The sequence below is a fragment of the Geospiza fortis genome, unplaced genomic scaffold, assembly GCF_000277835.1.
Source record: "Geospiza fortis unplaced genomic scaffold, GeoFor_1.0 scaffold5, whole genome shotgun sequence".
NCBI lineage: Eukaryota > Metazoa > Chordata > Aves > Passeriformes > Thraupidae > Geospiza > Geospiza fortis.
Window position 1 is genome coordinate 469,140 of NW_005054421.1, and position 12,509 is coordinate 481,648.

General features: G+C 56.2%; 1 protein-coding gene across 1 annotated transcript in view; it reads right to left on the reverse strand.

The window, feature by feature from the left end:
• LOC102043084 (carboxyl-terminal PDZ ligand of neuronal nitric oxide synthase protein) overlaps window positions 1-5,603 on the reverse strand; it is a 22,664-nt gene extending 17,061 nt beyond the window's left edge. Inside the window, exon 1 of the mRNA XM_031061679.1 lies at window positions 5,536-5,603. Within this exon, the coding sequence (XP_030917539.1) occupies window positions 5,536-5,550 (15 nt within the window). The 5' untranslated portion in view covers window positions 5,551-5,603. The remainder of the gene's footprint in view (window positions 1-5,535) is intronic.
• Between the last annotated feature and the right edge of the window lie 6,906 nt (window positions 5,604-12,509).

Here is a 12,509-nt window from a genome sequence, read left to right on the forward strand (position 1 = left end):
AGCCCTGCCCTGCCCGAGCCCTGCCCTGCCAGAGCCCTGCCCTGCCAGAGCCCTGTTCTGCCAGAGCCCCGTCCTGCCCGCGGGGCACTCGCCCAGAGCAGAAGGGCTGAGCTCCTGCGGGACACAGGAGGGGCAGGAAGGCCACACGTAGCTGCACTCCTGGCTCAGGAGCCCTCCCAAACCACGCTCCCCCACCTGCTTACGGTTTCCCTCATCCTCACTGGCTCCACCACCGTGCTGTCCATCCAGCTGGGAACCCCCTGCTCTTTCCTGCCCCAGCCTGGCCACCCCACCTGTTTTGGAGCCTGGCCACGAGGGACACGCTGCTGTCCCAGGTTTGGCACAGAACTCTTGGACAGGGCATGGCTGGAAGCTGAAAGGCAATGAGCTTATCACGACTCATTTATGCAGCCAGGAGCAGGGCCCAGGAGCGTGCCTGTTCCTCATGTCCCCAGCACCAAGGGGTCACAGGCGTGCCTGAGCCCAGTCACTGCTGCATGAGCCAGCAGGCTGAGGACACAGCCAGCACAGGCAGGGCTGGCTCCCCTCTCAGCGCCTTCCTGAAGCAGTGCCCCAAGCTCCATCCCTCACTGCCTTCCCCCAGGGCTCAGCCCTTGCTTCCCAGCATTAATGGCCCACACGTCACCTCTTCAACAGGCCAGATGCCTGTCTTCTGCCACACAGAGTCATTCACCTCCCTGAGCTCCTCATTTTACTGTGTGTGCATTGCAACTCTCTGCTCCACTGCAAAGCCCTCACCCCGTCCTGGCCATGGTACAGGCAATAGGGGAGGGTCACCACACTTTGGCCAACTCTCCTGGAAACGCGAGCAGTCCTGGACAAAAGGCTGCTCCAATCAGTCTGGGTACTAATTTAACCAGTTTATTGATTAAAATACCAGTTTATTGATTAAATAACCACAGGATGAGATCCTGGCCTATTTCATGCCATGCTGGTAGCAGTGCCAGACTAGCCATTATTTCATTATGACATTAAGTGGCACTGGTGATGCCAGGAGAAATGCAAGCATGCCCAGAAGGCTTCACCCCTTTATTGTGTCTGTCAGAGTACTGAAGGAGCAACTGAAATTATTACAGACATCCTTTCAGTTCCTCCCAGATCTAATACAACATAATCTTGTTCATCTTGGACAACCACATCAAGTCATTGGCTTGTCAATAATTCACCTTGCACCAAGTGCCATGACTGGGCACGAAGCAGGCTGTGCTCTTCATGCGGCCAAAACCTGAGCATCCCCTGGCCAGCCCACTTCCCACTGCGCTGGTCCTCACAGACAGACAGGGGTGGGCTGCCCCAGGCATGCAGGGCCAGCCTGCTCCCAAATCCTGCTCATTTTACAGAAGACACACCTGTGCACGGCGAGAGAAAAGAAGGAAAAAAGGAAGGCATCACTGTAAATGGCCTCATGCTTTTAAAAACTCACCGTGGCAGGAGCAGGGGTAGCTGAGAAAGATTCTAATTAAACGAGCTCAGAGTTACACCAGGAGCTCTACACCAGTAACTGGCCACACACATCAATTTTCACACCAATCCAACTGCACCTGTGGCCTGCAGAGGATGTGAAATCTTGCTTTACACAAGCTTGTAGAAACTCAGCAATTCTGCCAATTCGCTAAAATTGAGCTCAGCTATGCAAAGCAGAAGTCCCACAAAATCAGATGTACCTGGCAGAGTAGGAGGTGTAGAGGAGCAAGATTTTCAAGTGCTTGGAATGCCTCCCTGTTTTGAGCCTGCAAAACTCAGCTGGACACTTCCCAGAAACAGCCTTGCAGAAGACTTCCACAGCTTTTACCAAGCGCCTATACAGGCTTTCATCCTTCCTGGCTCAAAGAAAACCTGGATCAAAGCTGCACTCAGCAATCCAAAAGGGCTGAATCCAAATTCTCTAGAACCATGGCACCAAGCCCCAGCCAGGTAGCACTGGCTGCCCTGGAGACATGCCAGGGGCATGGAGAGGAAAGCACTTGCACGAATTTACATCATGACAACACAAAAAATATACAGTTGTCATTGTCACTGAGGGCCCATGAGCTCACTGGGAAGGGAGGGGAAGGAAAAAGATATCTTGCCACCTGCTCAGGCACTTTCAACTGAAATCTGCAGCAGCTCATAATCCTTATGGTTGGGAAGACACACCACTCAGTTTGGGGCTTTTGGATGCTCAGGTGACTTCCTGGACTTACAGATCAGCTCCTTGTATCTCGCACCCAGAGGAGCCAAGGAGCATTTGGGAAGCCAAATCCAGCAGTTCAGGGCATGAAGCAACGTGGACTGGGTCACCCTGTTTGGGATGAGCAGCAGACAGGAGCCAGCTGTACTAAGAGAAGCCCCTCTGCTTGCCCAGGAAACAAGCCCTGGTCTACTGCATTTCTAATGTATGTGGTCATCAGTGATCTGCAGGAGACATGGAGGGTTTGGAGGAAAGCTGCAGCAGATGCTCACAAAATTGCTCTCCAAGTGCATCTTTAGCATGGCTAATGTCCCATTCCACCGAGTCATTTCAGGGCCAGGGATTTTCACCAAGGTGCAGTGCAGAGGGGCCTGCGTGCCCAGCAAGCCCAGCCCATGCAGGAAGGAAAAGCAGACACTCAGCTGAGCACCTGCCCTTCCCTCCTCATCCTGAGCTGTGAGAATCCCGGCAATTCTCCACATTCTCCTGCTTCTGGACACAAACTCCCTCTGGCCAGGACCATGAGGATGGCCATGGCATCACCAGCCCTTCAGCAGTGGGGAGAAGGCGATGGCATGCGTGGGGATGGCCTGCAACACCAACCCCCTGTTTAAAGCTCCTCTCACCCCTGGCCCACAAGAGGGACCAGCCTTGGGCTTAACCTCCCCTCTTGCTCAGGTGGAGCTGTCCTGCCCCAGCCAAGGCTCTGCTCTGCAGAGGGGGCCTGCCGGGGGCAGGCATGCCAGCAATGTCAGCTATGCTCTGTCCTCCTGTGTGCCCCAGAGGGTCAGCTCTCCATCCAAACAGGAAGCAGCACTCCCAGGCCCCAGTGAGTGCGGGGGAGTAGAAGGGAGGCAGTGCTACAGGGGCTGATGCTGCTGCTGTCCCAGCCCCTCCTGCTCCCAGCCCAGCACAGGCAGCCACAGGGAGCTTCCAGGGCATTCTCCCCACTCTCGGGCAGGCAGCACCCTCACTTCTTTGCAGGGTCATTTTTTAAATCACTTAGTAAATAGAGGCAAAGCCCAGAGAGCAGCTATGGCAAAGGTAGCACTGAGAAAGGGGAGTTGAGGCAGCAGAGGGGATGGTGAGGGTCCCCCACCTTCAGCAACAGCGACTAACTTGGAACAAACTGAGACAGAGCACCTTGCCCCTAAACCAGGGACTGCATTAAAAACCACACAAGCCTCAGGGTCAGCAGCTGCTTCACACCCTACACACAAAACTGCTGCTGCTTGCACTTGATGATCCCTCACTGTTGCTTTCTGTGCCCAAATAAGCTTTTTTCTCTTCTGGTTTTTCCATGCCAGTATTCTGGGATTATTTTATGCCCTAAAGCAGAAGGGTGGCTGTGCTCTGTAAGGAGGACATGCATCACTGCAGCTCCAGCCAGGCTGAAAGGAGCCCCCAGCACCCAGCCCAGCCAGGAATGTCCTCAGCAATGCTGTGGTCCCTCCTGCTGCCAGGCACATCCAGGGCAAAGCACAGCACACCAGGGGAGGGCTTTGTGTGTAGACAGCCATCCATCCAACCATCCTGGCATCCCCCTCACAAATAGCACCCCCTGACAAATAAACAGACATTCAAAGTCTCTCTGGCAGATCTGATCTGCAAAGCCATGGCCTTTCATGACTTGCATCTCTCCTGTCTTACACGGGGTGAAGAAAGCCTGAGCACATGCCTCAAACACATCATTCACCATGAGAAACCATTATTTTACCCTATTCTGTGTCCTTTCACTGCTACTCAGAGCTGTACCTATGAATTTTCTAGACTGTGCTTGAGTTTATTCATACTGGTCAACAAGGATGTTCTGGGGCTCTTATTTTTCCCCCCCTTTGAGGGTTTACTTAAACCCTCAAAGTTGTGCCAGTCCTTCCACATTGAGGTGGAGTTCTGTGATTTTGGGGCTGGAAGTGCATTTGTTCAAAAGTCTTATCTTGAAAGGCAATGAAGGAAACTGCTGTTTATGAGAGCTCCTGATGACATACCAGTTGTTCTGTCCCAAACTGTCTGGACACAAGGTGAGCAAACCTAATGCCATAAAGGCCTTCCCATGTCATGCCCCAGTCACAACATTAATCGTCATAGAGAGGACAGGAGAACAGGTAGGAAAGCTGTTGAGAAAGCCCACAAACTATCTACACCCTGAACGTTTGAAACAGAAGAGCCTCGAAATGTCTGTCCTTTGAACACGATACTCCTTATCTGGGGATATGATCCTCCTCTCCTCCTCTGGTGAAAGAGAAACTGAGATTACAGCAAGAGTCTGCATGAAGGGCTGAGAGGAGCAGAGCTCTGGTGCAGCTTTGGTGCTTATGGGATCCCATGAGACCAGCAGAAAGACAGCTCATCCCTTACCCAACGTCCCTGCAAGTGCCTTCAGGCCCTTCCAGTTCAGGGTGTTATTCCCAGGAGAGAGCCATCTCTGGAGGACAGGGCAAGGTCGGCCCAAGGACAGACCAAACCAAACCAAACCGCCTGTGCCTGCAGCCAGCACACCCAGGGCCAGCTCGGCCCCAGGGGCTGTCCCCTGCTGAAGAGCAGTCAAGCTCCTGCTTTTATCAGCCTGGGGGCAGCGAGTCCTGGGGTTCATGGTTTGCCCCCCTCCCAGCCCCCTGGGAACACTTGTGCTGCCCAGAGGCTGGGGAGCAGAGGAAAAGCTCCTCTCTTGGTTATGGGCCAAGCATTATACAGCAAGGGTGTCCCATATCCTGGCTGCAAGTGCTTTGGGAAGGCAGATGATTTCATTACCAGATCATACCCCCTGAGCTACTCACCCTAAAACAATCTCACTGCTGGCCAGCCCCAGAGCTTGCTACTCTGCACCTCACCCTGCACACTGCCACTTAGCACTGACCTGCTGGCATATCCAGGCAGCACCTGAATTTTCATGCTGCTGAAACTCTTACACAAGCAGTAAAACCCTAAGGAACCTCTTGCACAAGTAGCTTATTGTTACTTTGTTATTGGGACTGCCAAATGAGGAAATGCTCCCAGCCACGGGCACGCTACAGTTCCCATCGGGTGCCACATCCCACATGCACCTTCCAGCCCCTCCCTGCCCCGCAGCCCAGGATGCAGCCCAGGATGCAGCACCGTGAGCACACACACAGCCCCAGCACGGGGGTGGCTGGGTGCCTGGGACAGCCGTGCTGCAAACAGCGCTCTGCGCCACACTCAGCCTGCCGGCGCCGGGCCCAGTGCCACGGGGAGAGGGACAGTGAAACACAGCGTTATCAATACACTGCAGGACAGGACTGATGCAGGACAAAGCTGCAGGTGCAGCTGGAGGAGAAGGCCAGGCCTGGGATGGGAAGGGGAAGGAGCAGCCTGGGCACACTCACCCTGATGCGCCGCATGGCCGTCACGATCTCCACGCGGCTGTTGGGCCGCGGCACATCCAGGCTCCCGATGTACTGCAAGGAAAGAAAGGAGATTAGTCCAGCTCCTACAGCCCTGGAAACCCCATGGGCTACCAGGGCCCCAGTGGTATCCACAGAGGGAACCCAGGGTCACCTCTGGGGAATGAGCAGCATTTTGCCTGCTGCACCTGAATGCCTGCATGCCTCCAGCCATGAAGCTGTTCCCTCACCACGCCACTGCAAGCAGTCAAAAACCCTTCTTCTAGCAATAAAATCACTTCAGCCGTCAGGCCAGCAGGACTCACTCATCTAGGCCATGATCAAAGCACACAGGTATACGCAAGTATCCCCCCGGTTGCCATGAGTCATCTATTACAGACCTGGATATTGGAATATCCCTAAAATAGCCGGCCCGACCTGTCCTGTGACAGGCCCTCCATTATTTAATTGCAGCCCTGCCAAAGCCCTGGCTGATAAAGGAGCCGCTTTGCTATTCAAAGGGGACCAAAGGCAGCGCCACTGCGACCCAGCACGGAGAGACGCGGAACAAAAACCTTTTAAAAAATAAAATGGAAGAGGGCAGATTCTGAAGAAGGATCAGAAAACAGACAAGCGATGAAGAGTCAATGCTGAGCGCTAAAAACGTGTAGTTAGAAGAAAAGCGTTTTGAGCCCATTTTCTGGCCCTCTGTGCTCCCACGCTTCATCTCCACACAAGGGCTGACGTAACCTCGGCAGCGCAGCACGGGCACCAAACCCAGCAGGGCTCCTGCTCCTGGGAGCGCGGCCACAACCTCTGCTGGCACCATGGAAGCCCAGGTGGCTGGTTCCCAGCAGCAGCACCGACATGGGTGCCTCAGGGCCTGAACAAGTGCTCGGGCAGAGGCTGCTCAGAGGGATTATTTCTCTCCCAGCTCCCCTGCACTGGGACTGCCACCTCCAAGGAGGGGTGGCACGGTGCAGGGCATGCATGACCAAAGCTGGGCTTTGTGTGTGAGCCGCCCCAGAGGGCCCTGTGGGACAGCAGCTCAGGGTGCCCCGTGTTCCTGAGAGCCCTCCTTGCAAAGACTCAAGCTGGCAGCTCAGCCAGGCCATCCCCAGCACGCAGCCCCTGCCTGGGGGGACACAGAGGCAGTGCCCAGTGACCAGCACGGGGCAGTCAGTGCTGAGAGGAGATGTGCAGAGACAGGATATAAAAATAACCCCAAACAGCTGGCGTGTCCATCACGTGCCGAGCAGGCTGTGTGGTGCAGGGCAGCCTTACATAACCGGGAATTGCAGCCCTGGGCACCCAGCCCCTCAGGGCCCTGCTGAGAGCACACAGCTCCCAGCAGTTCCCTGTCACAACCCCTGCACGGAGTCTGCCACCCCTTCAAAGGGGCAGCTCATCTGACAGAGGCATCTCAGACATCAGTACATCCCCTTGTCTGAGGTGAGGCCTGGAAACCATCAGGAAAAAGCAGGAGCTGAGGAGGAGGGCAGAGGCAGCTGGAGCCCTGAACCTGCAGTCACCAGGCAGGACCTAAGGAAGAAGCCCTGCCCCATCCTGCTCTGCCAGGCAAACATCCCTATTGCACTTCCTCACCCAGCCTTCCCACATCACTTTTCTGCCAGCGACCACCTGGGGAAGCAGGATTCTCATCCTATATGAGAAGGACAGACTTTTGCACCCAGAGGAAGCCTGTCTTCCTCCAGCTATTCCCAGCTGCATGAGGTCACTGCCTGGAAAACCCTCTCCTTCCCCTGTGCTCTCCTTGCCCAGGCAGGTGCAGAACACAGCCACGGCCAAGGCCAGGGCAGGCAGTGCCAGCTGGGCAGGAGAGCTGGCTCCCATGGCCACGGGAATTCAGGAATTCCAGCCACGCCAAGCTCCCTGGCTGCTCACCACAACCCCATGGCCACAACGGAGTGTGTGAGCCCAGCAGGGCTGGGGTGCCCTGCAAGCACAACCAGGCACCACCCTGGGCCAGGCACCACCTCTCTGGATTGGCCTCCTGAGAAACAGCATCAGCAGCAGGGCTGTCTTGATGCTGTCCTTTCTGTGCTCCAGCCCATGTCCACATGCAGCCAGAGGGCCACGGGTCACAAAGGCTGCAGGACTCACCTTTGCTCCCCAGCCTGGTGTCCAGAGCTGTATCCTGCTGTACCCCACAGAGCCCAGGCACATCCACCCCACGGTGGGCTCACTGCTCACAAGGACCATGCTCCCAGCTCCAAAAACACCCCCCTCTCCCTCCACTCTCCAGGCAGGTATTTTTTACACATTTCACACAACTCAGCAGATGGACAAAGTCTCTCCAGATTATTTTTGCCTTCAGGGCAGAAATCACATGTGACAAGTGTGCTGCAGAAGAGTAACCCTTCACAATGTGGTGAATATCCCCCCAAAATGTGGATTTGGGGGTTGGTCTTTCAGCTGCACAACTTCCCAGGTGAGCTGGGGAATGGTCGGAGAAACCAACCATATTCAGCAGTGATTTGCAGGCAATGAGGGCTGCTCCTGCTCCACTCTCCTCCAGCCCTCCTACTCACAGCACCAATTTTAATTATGGGAATAGGTGTGGGAACAAGCAGGTGAGGCACAGACAAGGATAAGCAAGGCAGCCAGAACTTTGCAATACTGAGCACTCACCCCACCCCTGAGACTGAGCTCCCTCTCTGCCAGGGCAGGAGCTCAGAGACCCCCAAGCATGGGCACTGCACAGATTTCTGCCCTCCTTTTACACACGTGCCCCCAGCGAGGTGCCAGGCACACAGAGTGGTCCCAGCCCTGCAGGGCCACTGTCAGGCCAGCATCCATGCCAGCCAGCTGACCCCACGGCAAAGGGAGGCAGGAAGGAGAAAGGAAGGTGCCCGAGACAAAAGGCATGAAAATAAAGCTGTGCAAAAGAGCTGACAAAGAAAATAAACCCATGAAAGAACTCACCCTCCCCAAGCCCTGCGAGCCAAGGGGGAGAACGCGTACATAAAGGATGTGGCTTTTCCAAATAACCCCCTCCAGATCCACAGCCCACCACCCTGCCAAGGGATGGAGGGACAGAACTGAGTCCCCCACCCACACCCAAGGGCCAAGTGGGATCAGGGGGTCACAAATCCCCTCAGGCTGTCCTAGGCAGCCTCCTCCTCCCCAGCCCCATCAGGGGAAGAAAGGCCACCCGCTGGGTGAACAGGCAGCCAGGGGGGTCCCGGGTGCTGCCCTGGCAGCCCCACAAAGGCAGGCCCAGCCCTCACACTGCCAAGGCCAGCGCTGCTCAAGGCTGTGAGGGCAGCACGAAGCACCTCTTTTGTAGGGTGCTTTTGGTCCTTCATATGCCCCACTGCTCCTCATGCCTGTGCTGGGATCCAGCCTTCCATCCATCCTTCCAGGGCCCCAGGAAGGGCATCCCTCCCCGTGCTGTGGGAGGCGGCAGCACCCATCAGGCCTCTCAGCAGCCACAGGGACTCTGCCTGCTGTCCCTCCCCATGCCAACAGGCTCTCAGTGGGCAGGGGCCCCTGCACGCAGCCTACACCGCTGCACCCTCTGCCCACGGCCTACAGAAGATCTGCCCAGTTCTGGGAAATGCCAGGGAAAAAAATAAATTTGTTTTTTAAACAGAAAACAAAGGGGAGCACTTTGCCAAAGCACTGTTTGCACAAGTCACTCAGTTTCTCGTTTTTCCTCGAGGCTGTTGAATACTGCTCGTTTTCTGCTCTGTCACAAACGAATTTTCTTGAGAAGTTGCTTTTTCTGAGACAGCAGGTGGCAGATATTTTCGGAAAACCGAAGGCCAATCGCATCACTGCCGGGAGACACCTTGGAAGGGGTGTTGATGGGATCGGCGGAGGCAGAGGTGGGCAGCCAAAGCCTTCCCGGGGAGGAGATGCCTCCTTCCTGCTGCTCCCAGCCCAGCACTGCGTGCAAAGGTCAGGGCTGAATCATCCCCGGCGCACGGGGAGCCTGCCCTGGCTGCCTGCCTGTTCCCAGCTCCCAGAGCCACCCCGAGCCACAGACCCCACAGACGAGGAGCTGCAGGCAGGCAGTGGGGGGAACACGCTGGCACCAGCCCCAGCCCACCCTCAGGGCCAGGAGGGGTTACCAGAGGTACCAGCAGCCAGATGGGAGGCGCCAGATGTGGGGCACAAGGGTCCCCAGGTTTCTGCAGAGTCCAGGGTGCTGTGAGGCTGCAGCAGGTCCTGGGACATTGACCCTGCCACATGTGCCACAAAGTGAGGGACAAAGTGCTCAGGCACCAGTCTGAAACCTCCTTATTTCTCCAGCACTGGGGAACACCCAGTCTGCCTGCAGTCTGTCTGATAAGGGCTTCTCCCCAGGCTGTGCTGTCAGGGAAAGCAGGGAGAAGCCCATTCCCAGGACTTTGGCTGTTGCACTGCTCCTGCTCTCCAGTTGCCCAGGGAGCCAAGGCTCTGGGCTGGCACGCTCTGCCCTGCCCCTCAGGAACAGCCTGCCTTGCTGGGCGCAGAGGGGGAAGTTTACTCACACTGCAGTGATGCAGGCCCAGAGGCCAAAAGGGATGGAAAATTCACAATGCCAGCCGACTTTAATGGAAAAAGGCCCTGGCTTCTATTCCAGCAGATGTGTGCTCTGCCAAGCTGGGCACCTCAGCCTTGCCCAGTTCCTCCCTGAGCAGAGCTCTGCACCCCAAGGACAACAGATCCAGCCTCGGCAGCCTGAGGCCGTGTGTCAGAGCCATCCAGAGCCACGCAGCCAGACACTGGGCATGGACACAGCAGGCACCTCACAGCAGGCAGGCAGAGCCCTTAAGGACAGTCAGTTTTGCGTGGTCTCACTCCATTTTGGGTGGGTTTCAGTCAGTTTAGGGTGGATTTCACTTGGTTTTATGTCAGCTTCACTCAGTCTGGGGTGGGTTTCACTCAATTTTGGGTCATTCTCACTCCATTTTGGGTTGTTTTCATTCAGTTTTGGGCGGTTTTAGGCAGATTTCACTCAGTTTTGTGCCCATGAGCCTGCTGGTCCCAGCAGCACTTGCCCAGCTCAGGAGCTGCCCTGGGGCTCAAGTGCCAGAGACACCGAGCTGTGGGGGCCCCAGGACACTCACCACAGACACTCCCCCCTCCCAGCAGCCAAAACAGGGCTCACCTGAACAGGGGAGACACCTGTGCTGCAGGTGACGGTGCAGCAGGGCCAGCAGGTGCTGAGGGATGAGGTTTTTCCAGGCAGGGAAGCAGGACTGTCCATTTGCTGTGTTTCCATCCCCCCAGGCAGGCTGCCCCCACACTGGGCCCGAGCTTCCTGCTCCTCCACCCAGCCACAGCAGGGCTGTGCAAGCCCAGAGCGCTGCAGAACGCTGGGCTGGCAGCATCCCACCCCTGCTGCTCCCACGGCACCTCTGGGCATCTGCAGAGCCCACGTGCCCGGCCCCACAGCCTGGGCACACACGGCTTTGCCAGAGCCAGGCAGAGTTTTCTTTGCTAAGAGCTCCACTAAGCAGCCCAGGAACCGACTTCACAAGTATGGCAGAAATATGCCACTGTTTCAGACGAGAACCTTTGCAGAATTGGGAAGGTTATTTATAGCCTGGGGCGAGCAATCCCGGGCTCAGGCTCGCTGCAGCTTTGCTCTGGGCTGAGCAGCCCCGAAAGAGCACACAGAGCTGCCAGTACAAACAGCTCCCAAAGAGAGCTGCCAGCTCTCTCCCAGCCAGCCAGACTGGTGCAGAGCATCACACAACCTGTCTCCTGCTTCCCAGCCCTCCAGGAAAGGGACCCTTGCTGGGAAGGGAGCCTGAAGCAGTGGAGGGGAAGTGAACACCTCGATCAGGGCCGCCTGCAGTTCAGTTCACTTCCAATGCTGTTATTTGCAGCCCCAACGTACATAAAAATATAGACACGAGTGGAAACACACATGTCCTCCCTGCTTAGTGCTCACCTGAGGCTATAACAGCTTTCCTGATACAGGATTTTGCTTTGGAGCCACTGGCAGTGCCTGCCGGTGCTCGCAGCCCCTGGAAGGTGGCAGGCAGGTGGGCTGGAGAGGTTCAGAGGAAGGGACATCATGGATCAGACTAAAGTCTCCTCCATGTCCCATCTCCAAACATAGACAGCAGCAGATGCTCAGTTCAACTTCAGTTTCCCACGCATGGAAGCAGAGAAAAGCACTGACAAAAATGAGAGAAAGTGCCTGGTTGCCAAGACCACTTAAGGGAAAAAAATCCACCCCACCAGCCAAACACCAAAACTCCACCTGCTGCACCGAACAGCAACCCTCCCGAACCTCCAGTCCCACCTTTACCTGCAAGCAGGTCTGGTATCAGGAACAGCAGGTTTCAGCACGTGGGATGCCCAGGCAGCCCCAGACCACAGGCACTGGGTCCACCAAGGACTGAGATGTGTTTGGGCAGGCACTGCTCCCCCCGCCTGCACACGGGGAGCAGCAGAGAGGGTCCTCACAGCCACCTGCCCCTTCTTTGGAAACCACGCACATCAAGGCACTGCAAAGGGATTCATGGGACTGAGGGAGTAACAGCTGTTTCCAAATAATGGACATTTGGTCGGTGGGACCTGGCTCTGGGCCACAAGACCTCTGGGGCAGGAGGGAAACCCCAGCCCAGCAGCAGCTCCCAGGAGAGGGACAGTAACAACTTCCCTGAGCAAGGCCAGCAGTGCCCAGCACTCCAAGAGACCAGGGTCTGGAGTCCAGTGCCAGGCTCCACTGCCCCACTCCATTCCCTCTGCCTGCTGCTCTCTCTGGAGCCCTTGGGGTAGCCTGAGTCACGATTTCGGAACACACAGAATTGCTGGTGTTGCACAAGGCGGCCCTTGGGTTTTGTCCTGCAGCACCAGGGCTTTGGGAAGATAAGGAGTAAGCTCACATTCCCCTCCTTCTCATGGAGGTGGAGGAGAACAGGAGGTGTCTTTCCTCTCTACATCTCTGTTTATTTAACCAGAAAACCACTGCACAAGTGGGAATTTCTGTCCATTCCCCTTGCACCATGCTG